This window comes from Phalacrocorax aristotelis, chromosome 3 (assembly GCF_949628215.1).
Source record: "Phalacrocorax aristotelis chromosome 3, bGulAri2.1, whole genome shotgun sequence".
NCBI lineage: Eukaryota > Metazoa > Chordata > Aves > Suliformes > Phalacrocoracidae > Phalacrocorax > Phalacrocorax aristotelis.
In genome coordinates this window covers 62,316,893-62,333,040 of record NC_134278.1, presented here as the reverse complement: position 1 = coordinate 62,333,040, position 16,148 = coordinate 62,316,893, and the positions used below count along the sequence as shown (strand labels likewise).

The 16,148-nt window shown below is 41.8% G+C and overlaps 2 protein-coding genes across 3 annotated transcripts in view; both read left to right on the top strand.

The window, feature by feature from the left end:
• STX7 (syntaxin 7) overlaps nt 1-1,467 on the top strand; it is a 33,691-nt gene extending 32,224 nt beyond the window's left edge. For both annotated transcript variants that reach the window (XM_075087653.1, XM_075087654.1), the window contains exon 10: nt 53-1,467. In XM_075087653.1, the coding sequence (XP_074943754.1) occupies nt 53-145 (93 nt within the window). In that variant the 3' untranslated portion in view covers nt 146-1,467. The remainder of the gene's footprint in view (nt 1-52) is intronic.
• A 3,742-nt stretch (nt 1,468-5,209) lies between these two features.
• The window catches only part of MOXD1 (monooxygenase DBH like 1), a 67,942-nt gene continuing 57,003 nt past the window's right edge, over nt 5,210-16,148 (top strand). The window contains exon 1 of the mRNA XM_075087651.1: nt 5,210-5,453. The gene's annotated coding sequence lies outside the window, so the exon portion shown is untranslated. The remainder of the gene's footprint in view (nt 5,454-16,148) is intronic.

Sequence of the window (16,148 nt, the reverse complement as noted above, 5' to 3'; positions counted from 1 at the left end):
TGATGTGGTGGTGCAGTTTTCCATCAACTTGATTTTTTTTCTCTATTGGCAGCAAAGGTCCCGAAAGAAGATGTGTATCCTCATGATTATACTTGCTGTTGGAGTATTGCTCCTTGGAATTATCATATGGTTATCTACAAGATAAGTTCCTGGAGAAAGTGTTGTAATTGGTATTTAAATTATGAAAGGAAACTCCTCATCATGGTTTGCTCATTGTGAAGCTGAGTAAAATAATACTTCATCACACTTACTTTTTTTATAAGACTTTTTGTTTTAACCTGAGAAGTAACGTTTTCAGTACTGCCGTCAGTAGAAGTGCCTGCCCTCTTGGATGTGGGTGCTGTCTTACCAGAAAAAACCAGTCAAGGTCATAAACACTTCTGTTAACTTAAACATAAAAACCTCTTAAGGTTGAGGGGGCTAATCAAAATCCTGATAATTTGTTTTGACGGGGTGGGTAATTATCTTTTGGGCTATTGCTAAGTGTTGCTGCCAAAACAAACTCCTGAACTGTTGCTTGAGGCAACGAATTCACACGTAAGAATTTAAGTTAGAAATGTCTTTCTATCTTTCCCTTCCATCCCACTCACCTGCCCATTTGATATGGGTGGTTCAAAAATAAAATGTAGGTTGCAGAAGTTGGTGTGATCTCTCTTTTATAACTGAAGCTTTTGAATTAAGCCTTCAGTTTGCCTGAAATCTTTTAGATGCTTCATATATCTCTGTAACTGGCATTGAGTATAGTTATGCCTGGAAGCCTCCTGCAAAGGAGGTCGGTAAGGTGGATGCTGTAAGTATGTGGATTTTTTGTTTCAGTTCTTGCATTAAGAAATACTGTGTTCTGTGTGCACACATCTGGTATCTTTGCATCTGAAGTGTGCATCAATGAGCTTGTCTAGATGAAAATAAGCTCTAGTCTGTGAATTCTTAGATTTACTGGGAAGAATAGAAATTCCCAACTTCCTAACTGCACTTGAATGTCGCTGTTCTGAAACTGCTGTGACTCTGTTTCCATGAACAGACCCAAAGTTGTATGTGAGGTCTTTCATACAGCTGAAGAAAAGAAGATTGAAAGTTCAATTCCAAGTTCAACAGTGCAATTAGAAATTACGTTGAAATTGGTTGAACGGATTCAAACTGTTTAAGACGGTTGACGCTTATAGCTCTTTAAATGACCTTTTTCCTTTTGTGCCATTTTGTACTAATATATTAAAAATGTAACAACACTTTTTTGCCAATTAATCTATTTGCCTTTTTAATTGATCTTGGTGAACTAATCTGAAAAGTGTACAGATGAAAAAAGTCACTTAATCTGTATTTTATGACGTTATTGTACACTAGACTGATAAAGAATGCACTGTTTACATGGCGAACTATGAAATATTATTTGGGAACAATCTAACTGTAGGCATAAATGGACTTCATAATTGTAACTATGCAACCAAAATAAAGGTCTTTAAAAGAGTACTTTTTTCTAGTAGTTCCTTTTTTTCAGAATCTATCTTTATAAGCAGAGCTGTCATCTTTGCTTTTATATAAATGATTGAAACTTCTCTGAACAACCCCAGAAAATTTCAGCTCTGCGGGCTAATCGGCCCAGAGAGACCTCGGTTCCTGTGGTGCACTTCATACCGTTAATGAAAATGCTCCTCGATCTTGCACTGCCAGGTGTGTGAGCCCGGTCTCAGGAGGAGAGGTTGCTTCACTTTCTGTGGGTGCTGGGGGTAGACTGTTACTAGCTCTCCTTTGGCACAGCATGAAACTTGAGGGACAGGAATCCATGGTGCGGGAGGGAAGCTTGTGCTGCTGTATTTGGATCCCCAAAAGCAAGTCCTGTGACACTGCATGATTACATTCTATGTAACATGGAAAACACCTCTGAGATTGAAAGGGGAATTCCATTTTGATGCAAGTTGCGGTATTGACTCTTGCGTGTCGAGGTCCCAGCTGCTGTGTTCCTGTGGCTGCCTTTGTGCTGCGTGTGGGACTCCGTTACCCTGACTTGTTAAATAACCATCGGTTATGCTTTGGGCCACTCGCAGCCATGGTAAGGCTGGCACTACTAATGCTGATGCCTTTTTTTGTTTCTAGACTGCACTAGTCTAAACTAGAAGAACAATCTGTGTTTTGGCTGAGTAGCTTTCTCACCAATGAACTGTCTAAAACTGACTTTGGAAGTTTCCTGACCTTAACATTTAACAAACTCTTTGCACCATTGCAAACAGGCGCAGGGGAATGGCCTGATCCTGCTTGCCCAGGAGATACTTTCCTCTGTGGCAATACCTAACACCTGCTTCTGTCCGTAACTGACGGATTCCGCTGACATGCTTTGGGGTGGAAAAGCAGCACTTCAGTAGCAGATCTTCAGCCCCGACTCCTGGCGGGTCAGAAATTGTGTCTGCGCTTGATACTTGTCACATTTCATGTGTGTTGCGATTTGTCTGTTTTTCTGTTAGGAGGGATCTCTTTAAAAGACGTATCAAGTTGAAGAATATTGCTCCTCTTGGAATGAAATGGTGTATTTACTGATTACCTATTTACCTTATGAAGGGCTGAATACTTTCCTTATTGTGTTTATCCAGCAGTGACTGTAAAGCAGCATAGCCAGTGCATAAAGCTTCATCCATCAGGAGCTGGTGAGAATCAGACAGGGGCAACAATTTCGAGTGACTTAAACTCCGCAAGTTGCACAGCATCGCATTTCCCAAACCCACACTGCAGCCTGCTACCTCTGTTCTTGTTCTGCATCCGATTTGTCTGCATGTCGTTATTTCCCCCATGCAGTCAGCTCTTTCTTGTTAGATAGTTGTGCCCTTATCTCTTCAGATGCTCTCTGGTGGTAGTGATTCAGGCACTGTCAGGAAGAAGAGCGCTGCTGAGACCCATGGTGCATGCATTGCTTGCTTCATTCATGATCTCCTGCTCATAAAAACTACTTATGGGGTGGGGGTCCCTTCCCATGTACTCTCAGATGACAGATTTCTTCTTTTCTTGAACCCCAGTGGAGGGGAGGCTCTGGAGCCCTTTACCTCTGGAAGAGATGAAGGGCCAGCTGTCAGAAGTCATGGGGATGTCTCTGCCTGGGCAACCAGCTGGGGGCTGGCTGGTGCCAGCAGGCTGGGCTGCCGAGGCCACTGCCCTGCTGACCTGGCTGAGAGGGTGGTGGGGAAGTCAGCGCTGGAGTGTTTACACACAGGCTCCTGTGCCTGCTGGAGGGACCAGCCTGCAAGGCCCTAATTGCTCATTAAGAATCTTGGTGCTATTAATTTTCAAACTTGATTAGGCAGAAACAAAGTGTTGGCTTTTTTCTATTTAGAGTGTCTTTGTTGGGGGCCTAAATACTCCTTTTTAATCTGCTCTTAATGGAGTTCCTCTCCTGTTTTTTCCCTCCCCTGCATGCATACACATTTAACTGTATAAAATGCAGTTTCCAAGTATTTAAAGAAAGCTTTGATATCTACTAAGAACCCAGTAAAACATCTGGATGTAACATATGTGAGTCAGTGTTTTTAGAACAAAGATTTTGGCTGTTCCAAATTATCCATCAATATATGCCAGATTAGCAAGGCCAAAAAATGCAATCAAAGCACCCTTCATTTTACTGAAGGAACCTGGTAAGAATAGTTCCTTTGTAGTTATCTTAACCACACACCAGGGGTGCTTTTCTGTTCTTTCTTGTTTTTTTCAAAGCGCTGAAAATCACAGGGGCAGACAGCTTTTTAAGGGCACTTTTTTTTTTTTTTTCCTGCACCTCCCCCTTTGGAAATTGTTCTTCGTAATCAGCGGGGTATACAATATCCCCAAACTAACTTCATACCTAAGAGCATTCTTAAGGCACCCACACTGTGCGCATGTAGTCAGCAACTATGTCTGATGTTGGAGGTATGGGCTAGATTTTGGGCATCAAAAGTAGTTTTAAATCAGGAAAAAAAAATTAATCTTGGGAATTAAGGGGTCAAAAGGTGGGGGGGAGGGAGATAATGACATAATCTGCTAGTAAAGTTTGAAAGATCAAATACTCTTGTAGTTGATCACTGTTTTGCAATGTTTCAAGGACCGTCTGTGTTGCTGGGTATCACGTTTGGAAGAGATGACTGGCTTTGCTTTTGTTTAGTTCTGGTTTATCCCATTTGATGCTTTCAGGAGCAGAAGGTTAGTGAGAGAGGAAAGAGCAGAGATCTTCTTGCTGCTGGATATCAACATTTGATGAATTTCTGTTTCTTTTGATGCCTACGGTGCAAAGTGGTGCTTAAGTGCATAGCATGCAGCTTTCCTTTTCAGTTTGCAATTAAGTTCAAATCTCTCACCCAAAGCTGCTGTGGAGTGAGGAGTAATTATTCTCTGATGAGGTGCCCACCTGCAGAGCCATTCTAGATGCTACTGCAACACAGAGTTGCAAGAATAAATATCTGAAAGCGATCGGCTTTCAGACATCTTTGTTCTTGTACGTGGTGCCCCTGAAGCTGCAGAAGTTTCTATACCTTAAGCATGCAAATAATAAGACATTTATTTAGTTCTTTGTGTGTCCTGAACGAATTCAGTGATAAAGGAAGCCAAGTGTTTGCACAACAGTAAGGAACTCTACAAACCCAGGAATAACCAGAAAAAGTAACAAAATGTTCACTTTTGAAAGACATGCTGTATTTCCTCAAGTGGAACATCATGAAAGCACCAAACGATGTTGTAATTTGCTATTTATACAATTGATTCTCTACTTTTCCTGTTGGCTATTTTGAATGTCTAGGCTTCAACACAGCTGCGATGGTTCTTTTTGCTCCTATTCCAAACATCAGAAAGGTATGTGGGGTAAGGGAATGCATCACACTTTCTGATATTTGCAAGAATATTCTGCAGAAGAAATACTGTGTCTCCTCATTAATAGTCATGCTTCAGTCCACAACACAGCACTTTTCTGCAACTGCTGAGAAAACAGATTTAAGACAAAAAAATAACCCAGTTTAAAAGGCTTGTTAGCACAGGAGAATTAATCACATTGCAGCTTTGTTTTTATTAATGTAACATATTTTAAAATATGTCTTGCAAAAAGAGGGGGGGGAAGTAAAAATAACAAATAAAAAAACTGGAGGTTACAAGCAGCGTTGTTCACCCTCCCCCTCCCCTCCCCCGCCAAGTTCTTCAAGACTCATCCTGGACTGAGTCATGTTTTTCTTTTATTTAATGCTTATGCAGAAAATGTTCGGTCTTTGGCAGCACAGACTGAAGTCTGAAGAGGTAATAAGAGTGGGAAGGAGCAGGCAAACTGCATAATCCAGGCAGTATAGACGATACTATACGTTCCCAGCCTTACTCTAAAAAGGGAGAGCTGCTGGAGCTATTCCTGTAAGTGCCAATCTCGCAGCTTAGGAGGGAGGACTCGACTATACTCAAGACCCACAGCGAGTGCCTCAGCGACAGCTTCAGCTGCGCACTGGGTGGACCTTTGTCTAAAGGAGGTAAGTAGCGACAAGGGGAGGATCTTTTCTGCTCTAAAGGAGAACATCAGCCAGCAATTTGCGGAGAGGATAGATAAATATATTCCCTGCCATCTGTGCTGTGTTTGCTCCCTCGCACCCACCCTCCCATACGTCTGGATGTTCTTTCTGCAGAGGGAACTGAAAACCCAAAACTGGGTTCCCAGAGCCCAGCACAAGGGAAGAATTAGGCCTTTGTATCTCATGCTCTTCAAGAACTTCTCTGCCACAAAATGTAACTGAAGTAGCGAGAAGCCTCATTGTCTGATAGGCCGTTCCCTGACAGCTCTTCTTCAAGCAGTTAAAGAATAAATATAATCTTGGAGACTAGCCACTGTGTTGTCAGGGAGAATTAGGCTGAAGAAGCTTGGAGGATTAGAAATGCTTATTAAAATTAGATTTAAACTGTCTTTGTAAAATGACAAAAACAAGTTGAGGCTTTCTCATCCTGTGTCAGCCTTGGTTTTGATGTCTTCAGCAAATCATTAGAACTTTAAATGGAGAAGGAAACTAGAGCATTTTCCCCTGGTCTGCATTGTTTTGATTAGTATATAAACTAGGTTGTAAATTCGCAAGCAGGGAATCGCAGACCTTGAAGCTCTAGGGGGAGAGGGGCTGTCTCTGCAGCCATGAGCCCCATCCATCTTCCACTGCAGGCCTACAGTGGCATCCCTGGAAGAGGGAAGCCTGGCACCTGAGTGGCCAGACAAAAGCACAGAGCATCATTAACTTTCAAGTCTTACGACAAAATCAGGCTTTTCATTCAGAGGATGAAATACTTCAAACAACAGCTGCTGCAAGAGGAATAGATGCATGCCTCTCTCCGATGCCTGACTTGCGGTTTAGAGTCAGGGAAGGGGCTCTTCTGCAGCCTGGTCGGCCATCGTGTGCTGGGGTGGGATGTGGTAGTTATTTAAGCTTGCCCGGTTGCAAATAGAGTCAAGTGTTTGAATGCTTGAAGAATCTGAAAGTACAGTGAGAAAATGCAGCTGGATTGTTGGTGAGAGTCACTTGGGTATCTCTTCACAGTTATTTTGCAGATGAATGTTGGACTGGCTCTTGTTAGAGTCTGTGGTGCCTTGAGATGAGTGAAGAATTTCTTTGTTATTCTTTTTGTGGAAGTTTCTTTCACAGTTTTGGTATCTGGAGGTTCCAATAAAGGGTGGAAATTACCTGCCTCTAATCTGTTTTGAGGAGAAAGAATTTTGTTAAATGTGTTTGGAATGCAAAATATATTTTGAAGTATACAGAATTCTTTTCAGTGCTGTATAAACTGAGGGTAGTGGATTATATGATATTTGAGATTTGTTCAGGAAAAATATCAGCACGATTCTGTAGGATGTGTAAGATATTTTCCTGGTTGCTCATTATGCTAAACTAAACAAGCAGCTACTTAGAAAGATGGGCTGTTTCAGTAGCGTTTCCATAACCCTTGATTTGGGGCAGATCGTTACTGCGTGGACTGAGACCCTGTCAGCTTAACCACGTAGTGTCCCTCTCCCTTTGAAGCTGTCTGTGAAGCACCGCTTACGTTTCCTCCTTGCAGAAACTTAACAGAAGAAGCAATCACTGTTTTATGCAAGGGGGGTTGCATCTGATTCACAGACAGACTGTGGGAGATGCACAAACCAGCACAGAGAAGGCAGCCAGTGCTACAGTCCACCTTTCAGGCTTTGCCACCCTTGGAGTGGTACCCTCAGGAGCCAAGGTCCCTCTCCAGGGCTCAAACTCACCTCCTTCAGCATCTTCCCTATGTTCCCCGCACCAACTCACCCAGAAAAAGGCACTTTTTTTTTTTAAGGCAACTCTTTGCATAATTTTTCCTGGTCTTACATTTCTACCAGCAGCTTTTCCCTTGCTCCTGCCTTTGCCTGGCAGCCCATATGGTCAGAACCAGCTCTGCTTTAGGGTTCTGCCTACCCCATTGTGCCGACTTTCTTTTTGCAAATAAGGTCATTTAGGTTGGCTACATGATTGCTATGCAAGTCAGTAGTTCTAGGCTGGGAACAAACATTTTATTCACTTGGTGTCAAAGGCATTCAGTGGTGGAGCAATTTGACATCATCAATTCAGTAACTTCCATGAACTTCTCAACCAGTTGTAGCCTTGATCTCAGTGTAGCTCTTCCCAGTGAAGGGGAAAATTCAGTTTGTTTCCTCTGGCAGACACTGGAGTGAGATTTACTTTTTTTAAAACCCTACAGTTCGAATTTTATGATGGAACTGCACCTGAAAACAGGCAAGTACCCACTGAGCCAAGCATTTCTTTGCTAGTCAACCCTCCTTGTCATCTCCTCCCCATCTGTCTCCATCCCCTGCCCCGCCCTGATTTACATCTGAACGTTGCCAGGACAGTGAAGGTTTGACCTTAAGTTTCTCTTTTCCCCTAGACATAAGATATCCATAAACTCTCTAGCTAAATTGCAACTCCTCTGGATTTTCAGTAGAAATTATTTCCTAAAAAAAATAAAAGTATGAGGTTTGTGATTCATCCATTTGCAAACACAGCTCTGCATAAAAAGTTTGAAGGGATATTTTGTAAACCATGCACATAGACTAGAAGAGCTCTGAAAACCCAGAAATATTACATAAAGACCACAAGACTAAACGAAAGTAAGAAAAATATTTGAGGGGAGAGGATGAGGTAGAGGAGACAGAAAAGGATCTTTCTATAGCTTGTGCTATAGAAAGGGCAGAAACAAATATAACTGTAGGTCTGAGAAACTGGACATGACTGCAGAGGGCTGTACTGAATAACACTATGCAACATTGTTCTGGGCAATAAATGGTGGCTGACTGTCACCCAGTACAGATGACTCAAATTTTGGAAATTGCACTTCTATGAATAGCCTTCTGAAGCTGGCCTTTTCTATGGCCAGAAAAACCATCTTTGCTGTTGTTGTTTTACAGCTTTGGGAGGGAAAAAAACCCAGGAGCTTTTCTGCATGTTGTGTTTCATTTGTATCCTAAGGCTTCAGCAGCCTGGTGGAGTCATTTTTGTTACTAGTCTAGGGAAGCACTCAGATCCCTGAACTCTTCTTGACTTCCCAGTTATGGTTCTTGCAACCTTCTTCCCCAAGTTGTGTTCTCCGCTTGGATGCAGCAACTCTGATCCCCAAAGGAACACAAGGGCAAAACTGGTTGAGACTGATTTTTTAAAATATGTTTTCAAAATACCACTGCAGGTACTGAAGATGTAGTAAAATCTTATGCTTATCTGACATGCTGCTCTTTGATGCCAAGGACACCTTGAATATTTTCATCTGGCAACTAAACTGGTTTTTGTGGAGTCCCAGTTTTGGGCTGGCCTTCAGTACTGGTTCCTAAAGGCTTTGCCATGTAGATACACAGAGGATCTTTTGATAAGGTCCTTAAAGAAAACAGCCCAGAAGCATTTAAGGAAGGCAAGAAGTAGTACAACATTATCAAATGTTTTATCAGGAAACCATTTGTCCGACCAAAAATTCCTGAGTGCTAAAGAAAAAAAATATGGGGTTTGTAAATCAAAATGGGAAAGGAGAATGCAAATTTAACAAGGTTTAACCCAGCCTCTAACATGAGCTCTTCTTAGGAGCTGTTTGTTGTGCTTTGTTTTTCATACTTACCCAGGGTTGTAAAATTTTCCCGTGGATATGCATTACAGAATACTTCCCACTGTGCTGAGTAGTACTTAACGACTATTAGTCATCACAGTACTAATAGTACTGATTTGCTTTTAATGGGTGCCAAAGCACCTTGAGTGTTTACTTTGTTAAAGATGCTGTGGGCAAGGGGATGAAGTAGACTTAAAAGGATAGCACAAGAGTGGGGCTAGTCAGGCTGGTGCGTGGGTATCATGTCAGATGAGAACAAATAGGTGACAACTGCACCTCAGAACCATGCTGTTTCTGAGGTAGTGATGGAGAAATAATTTATTATTAAGAAAAAAAACCCAAACCCAAAACCAAGTCAAACCAACAAACCGTAACTGCTTGAAACTCGTGCAACAGCCTAGCGGTAGAGTCTGAAGCCTGAGATGCTGTGGCGTACCTGCCTAGGCTATCTTTTCCCTCAAAGAGGATCAGAACAGCCTGGACAACCTGCACAGCAGTCACCCTATTGGTGACATTTTCTGAGCAGCTGTAAGAGCCCAAACTGGTGATATGCAGGGCAAGCTCTGCCCAAGACCTGCAGATGCTGTCTGGAAAACCCTCGAGGATGTTTTTTAGATCATCAGTCCAGATGAAGATTTGCTAGAAGAATAAGCAGGTGACTGCGGATGTCTCTTGAACTAGCGGTGATGTACTTCACAGAGAAATCTCTGACAAGAGGCTGTGAGCACGTAAACTAGCAATTTGCAGGGAAGTCTTCGGTTTGGACTGTAACCTCTCATCCTACTAGGGATAACAAGAGTATGGTGTTAAAATAATATAGAAGCTCCTGAAAAATGCTGAGGAGTCAGACTCTGATCTATACTTACCACTGTGAAATTACAGTACAGCACCAACAAACCAAAGTTCATTATTCACAGGCCATCTATCTAATGGAAAACTGAGAGTTTGGCTGCTGCAATGTCAGGCTTGTAGGAACAGAGAGAGATGAATGATGCTAAACAAAAAAATACACTATGATTTAAAGTCCATGAAGCTTACTGAAAATGACACACTGTGCAACTAGGTTGGGAAGAAGTGGTCCACAACAGCATTGGTATCACATGAGTCTTTTCAGTTGTGACCACAGAGGGAATTGTACTGTGACTGCCTTCTCCAGCTTCCACAGAGGGTTTGGGGGAGAGCACCGAATTCACTGCTTCCTCGAGGAGCTCTGTTCCAAAAGCAGAACTATTATGGGCCCAGATGTATGAGCTCTAGAGCGTTTGCTGACAGAACAAACCATTGTCTGCTGGCAATAGCGGTATCAGTATCCTAAAGCAGATCTGTAAAACACTAACAGGGTAAGGGGCCATCAGAAAGCAAATGCTGTTGGCAAGTTTTGCTGATAAGTGCTAGTAGTGTGTTATCTGGAAAAGGAAGATATGGTATTGGGAAACAGTGTCTTCAAAGGGCTTAGCTTCAGAGACGGGAAGTCTGCGAAGTGGTGGTGGAAGTGCAAGAGCCACTGGGACCAGTCTCTGAAGAAAGAGAGCTCTGCTGCACTCAGAGCGATTCCCCAACACTGCTGTCTCAGTGGCCTGTCTTACTTTATTGTATATCCCTTCCCAAAGGAGAAATGGAGATCGTCTCTAACAGAATTGCCCCTCCCAGCAGGGACTAATTCCCTGTAGTTTTCCCTGCTGAGCAATTTTTGTATGCTGTTGATCTCAGTAGGGTGATTTTTCTCTTACTGGGGGAAGAAAAGGTGGGGGGGTAAAGCCTCTTTTCCTGCTCTAAGCTAAAGTACTGTATGAAAACATTACTTGTCTTCAAAATGCTGTATCATAAAGAAATAATGGACTGTGGAAGAATTTCCTGTTTGCAAGGTGCATCACGCAGCATCACCCAAGTCAGCTGCTTGAAATCTTGGCACCAGCATGGGATATTTAAGGCAAAAACCCCCAATCCTTTGCAAAAAAGCAGTCTGGGGATGCCTGTGACCCCTACTGGGAGAGAGGTTTGAGAAGACTGTTTTTTACACACACATTCCCATATCCAGATTGCACAAAAGCCACTGCTCTTATATTTGCACTGTTAATCGTTTGCTTGTGCAATTGCTGCAGAAGTCTTGCTTGCCCAGCCCCCAGCGCACCCTCGGAGCCCCTGCCTTTGTGAAAGGAGCACTCCTCTTGATTTACAGCTTGTAGACTGGCCAGCTCTAACCCCCAAGCCTGCAGGAATGGGGGTCAGGGCTGTTTTCCTATCTTTATGACTTTTTCTCATATAAATAGTTTCTCTTTGGGAGTGGGGAAAGGACAGCCTCTGCTTTGGCGCTCCTGTAGGAGAGTAAAAGCGGGAAGGGGGGGCTCCCTCTCTTCTTGTGCAACCTCTTCCCTGCTTTCCTCCACCCCAACTGTGACGTGACCATACTACCTGACCTGAAGTAAATTTAGGAATCAAGTAATCAGTCTTGATCCTCATATTTAAAAACCAATGTTTTCCTAAATTAAAACAAATATTTAAGGTTTTTTATTTTTTTTACTTGTCAGCTTTTCATATTAAAGAACTGCAGCTCCTGGAAGTTCGAAGCAAGCTTCGTTATGGGAAGAGGCAGTTTCTTTTTGCCACAGTCCAGCGATGTTTTGTCAAAAGTGGATTATCTATGTGTTTTGTTAATATCATGACTTGTGCCTAATACAGAAGGAATTAAAGCCTTGGTTAAAACAAAAGCCAGCAAACAGGTGGTCGCTTCCACGTGATCTTTGCTCTCCCCTCACACAAGGACCCAAATTCATATCAGCAGCAGAAAGTGTTAAATACAGCCCCACGCAGGAGTTCCCGCTATTGAGCTATTGAGCTCAGATGGTAACAGTCACATGTAGAAAGGTTGCATATATAAGTATGAGTTCTAGGCTTCAGTCTTGTGGTTATATTAACAAACCTGTCATCACTGAAAATTGAAATAACATGTGTTCATGCTTTGGATTGGTATTTTTTGCTCCAAGCAATGATTTGTTTTGTTTTGTTTGGAAGACTCCAGCTTTGGGGAAGTGAGCCCTAATTTGAAAATATTTGCGCCTATGAACATTAGACAGCTACAATCTGTACAGTGGTGCTTACATGGGAACATCTGACAGCTGGTTTTCTCCTGATGTTTAGAAGAAATATCTGTGATCTGCTATGGTCTGGACTTAAGCTTTACCAGAAAGTCTAGAAATCACTCCATCATACTTACTGTTTCTTCTGCAACGCTTACATAACATCTTCGAAAACATGTCAGTGACTCATAAAATAATATGTACTGATGACACTGTGTCCACAACACAGCTGTATTATAAAAGAATAAGAATGCAAAAGTATAAATAAATATATTTGAGTAACTCTTAAATTACCAAACTGAGCATGGGAGAATACTTTACCGGATACGGCATTCTCATATGGTCATAAACCACCTGTGCAGACCCCTCTCTACACAGCCAGCTACTGAGAAGGTGAGTGGCATTGCTGCAAAGAGAGTACAAGTCTTCCTTGTACACACATGGGGCAAGGATGTATAACAAACCTGAGAAAAAAGGTGATTTCTTGTCAAAACGATAATGAGCTAGGCTGGTTTAAAAGCTTTAAAAGCACAATTTTGGGTCCACTCATTTGGGAAGCCCTGGGTTAGGGAGTGATTAGGGCAGTAAACAGAGGAGCAGAAGCAGTGTAGGGAAGGAAGGGAGAGATGGGGGAAAAGTGGTAACTCCCGACTAGGAAAGTGATGGTGAATATCTGGGTCTTGGCTGGGACAGCAATCTTTTTACCCAGTTCAGATGCAGTAAGAACAGGGCATGTGCAGCAGCCTGAACACACTTCAGGTTGTATTCCATCAATTACAATCCCTTACAATGATAATTTGCCAGTAGCGTTGGAACTTAGCTTTCCCATAAAGATTATTTTTTATTTAAAATTTATGTCCTGCTATCCCCTGCCAATATAAAGGCCAGGATGGCTACTGTGACTCTGGTGCCTGATCACCATGGAGTATTGCCCAGAAATTTCTGCACCCAATTCACAGCTCCGGATTGAGCCAGCATGTACCTGCATATAGGGCCATGGGTCCTGCCTTGAAGACTGCAGGGCCTGAGGACCCACCGCATCTTTTGGGAAGCTGGTCAGGCATTTATGGTTACCATTTAATGTTTTCATACAATTGTCCTTCTTGTTTTGAATTTGAATGGCTTTTGCTTTCGGTGTTGCAGTTGGGTAATATTGTTATTTACAGATTATCTTTTCTACTGTAATTTTATCTATTGGTGTTTACAGGCTGTGATCAAGTCATGTCTTACCTTTGACTCAGAGCTAAGAAATGGAAGCAGGTTTTCGAGGCCTTCAGTGTGTCCTTCAGTCATTTCCCATATATTTTCAGTTTCTTAACTACCTTTTCAGTGTGTGGACTCAAGAAGAGGGGGAATAGCACAGCAGTGCTTGCCTCCTTCCCTGGAGGCACAGCTCCACCGTTTCACACTGGGGGTTCCTGCTCAGTAGATTATTTAGCACGATGCCTCAGTCTCTTTCCGCATCACTGCTTCCAGGGTACTTTTCCTATCACATACCTGGGACTTTATTTTTCTCTACACTTGATGTTATGGTCTTGCATTTTTGCATTCCTTCTTCAGGTCCTCTTTGTGCCCCCTGAAGTTAGCGATCCACTCCTGACATCGCTGATGTTAAGAGATTATGTCATTTGCTAATACTAAGGATTTTAATTTCTTTGCCTCTGTCATATTCATTTTGACTGGAAAGTAACGATGCTTGTTATTCTAGGTTTGAAAATTGACAAAAGCATCTATGACCATGATAAGGAACTCAACGAATCTAGGAGAAAAATACAGACATTTTAATGATGACCATGTTAAACACCATATTTTGGAAATCTTATAGTAAACTTACCTTCAAATCAGCAGGCAAGAATCTTGTTCCTCGACCTGTGTGCACTTTATACGCATACACTTTATATATAAAGTCCACATTTCAACAAAGCTTTTTTATTTGCTTAAATACAAGCCATCTTGTGTGTGTGTGTTAAGTCTTTGGGGGAGTGTGTGATATATATAGGAGCAAAATGTATTGCATCAGTTCTGAGTAAAATTCTCAGCTTGAAAGTTTGAGAGAGGGGTATTTTTTTTCCACCAAGGAATGTTTTCCTTCTCCAAAGCAAGGTTACTTCTCCTGTTTGCATTGGGAATTTACCACTGACTTCAGTGGAAACAGGATTGGGTTCAATAGTTTGCTGTGTTGAAAAATTCTGGAAACTTTTGTGTGATGGTGTAATTGCAAGCTAATCTTCATAATTCGTTGGGAAGACAGATGCTACCATTGTTGTGCAAAGGATGCAGTACATGTGGCACCCTCTTTCTGCTACATTTCTGTTTCTTGCGTGTATTTATAGCTTTGACTAGCTATGCAGGCTGTTTGCACAGAGGGTAGGGCACGGGGATGCTCTCCACTTCTGCAGAACAACACGTTCTTCCAAAGGCATCAAGTCCCACTTTCTGGTCTCCTCCTGTTTTCTGTTTGTTCTGCTAATTTTGACATAAATAAGAGAGGGAAATTAATCCCAGAGGTAAATTATGCTTTCTGAATTCTGAATCCATCTGTCCAATTAGGAAAACAGTAGAGATTGTTCATTTATATTTAGAAAACTGGATGCCTATCAAGCTTTGTGAAGGCTGCACAGCTTCTTATAAAAGTCATACAGGTTGAAAACCTACATCCACCCATTGTTTTCTGAACCAACAACCAAGAACCAAGACAGAGAGCAAGGCAGCAAGTGGTAGGCAGCAGGAAGCACCTTCCTTCCCTCCAAGAGCAGCTGTGCTGGCTTCCAGTCAGTCAAATCAATATATAAAGTGCAGAGCAGCAGTTATGGGCTTAAGTTGCTGCTATAAAGATTAGCCACCGAACAGAGCTTTCTATTGGGAAAAAAGATGATGGATCGGAGTCAATTTTATGCAAAGGGAGAAGGAAAGAGGGGAAGAGAAAAAAATCCACGCTGATGGACATCCTGAAGGGGAGGCTGGACAGACACCTCCTGGTCTGACACAGGTAAAAGCTGATCCTGTCCTGGTGTCAGGGCTTGGCTTAGATGGTCTCAGGAAGTTAATTCTCACCTGGGAAATGCATTACTCTGATGAAGACTCCAATTTTGGTTTTAGACAGCCTGTCTTAAGAAAAAAAATCCACAGGTCTACTCTCAATCTGACAGCCTGCAGTATTTATATTTTTTAGTAAAAGAGATGTTAATATTAAATCCTTATTAACGCATTAGTATATACTTTCTCAGAAATTTAGTATTACGTGGAGATAGCAACAGATGATATTTAAATCACCAATAAAATCTATTATAATCTCTCTACAATCTTGTTATAATCAGTAAAAAAATTAGTTTAATAACCTTGGTTTTCTAGATATCTGCTCATGTTTGAAATTATGAAGACACAACAGAGAGAAGCAGTTTGACTCTATTTTTTTCACTGGAGTCTTTGTGGTGAAAGTCCACCTGACACCAGCTGTTGTTCTTCCTGGGGCCAGCTGGCTTCCTGCACTCTGCCTCTGCTCCAGATAAATAGATTTATCTGGCCATATGAGAGGAAGATTATGGAGGTACTTTTTAGATGAAGAAATGTCAGAAAAGAGGAACTATTTTAAAGTGTATAATCCAACCAGGTGTTTCATGTAATCGCCAAAATCGTTGAAATACTACTCAAAAATATGGATGGAATTTTTAATGGAACTATGAGAAACCAATTTAGAAGTGTACCATAAACCACCCAAAACCAGAAGCCTCAGACTCCTCATTTGTTTTGAAAAATTAATGTATGCAACTCTAAATTTTGTTGGTTTAATTGGTTCAGCTATAGATTATGTGCATTTAAAGTTAGAAAGATTTCTCTCCAAAATATGTACTGTTTTCATACTCATTATATACACAGAATTACTCATTAATTCAGGCCTACACGTTACACCTGTCACACCTGTACATAAACTAAACGTGGCAGGTTTGGGTGCTGCGTGGAATACCCGGATTTAGCAAATGGTAGCAAGTTCTGGGAAATAAAAGATGC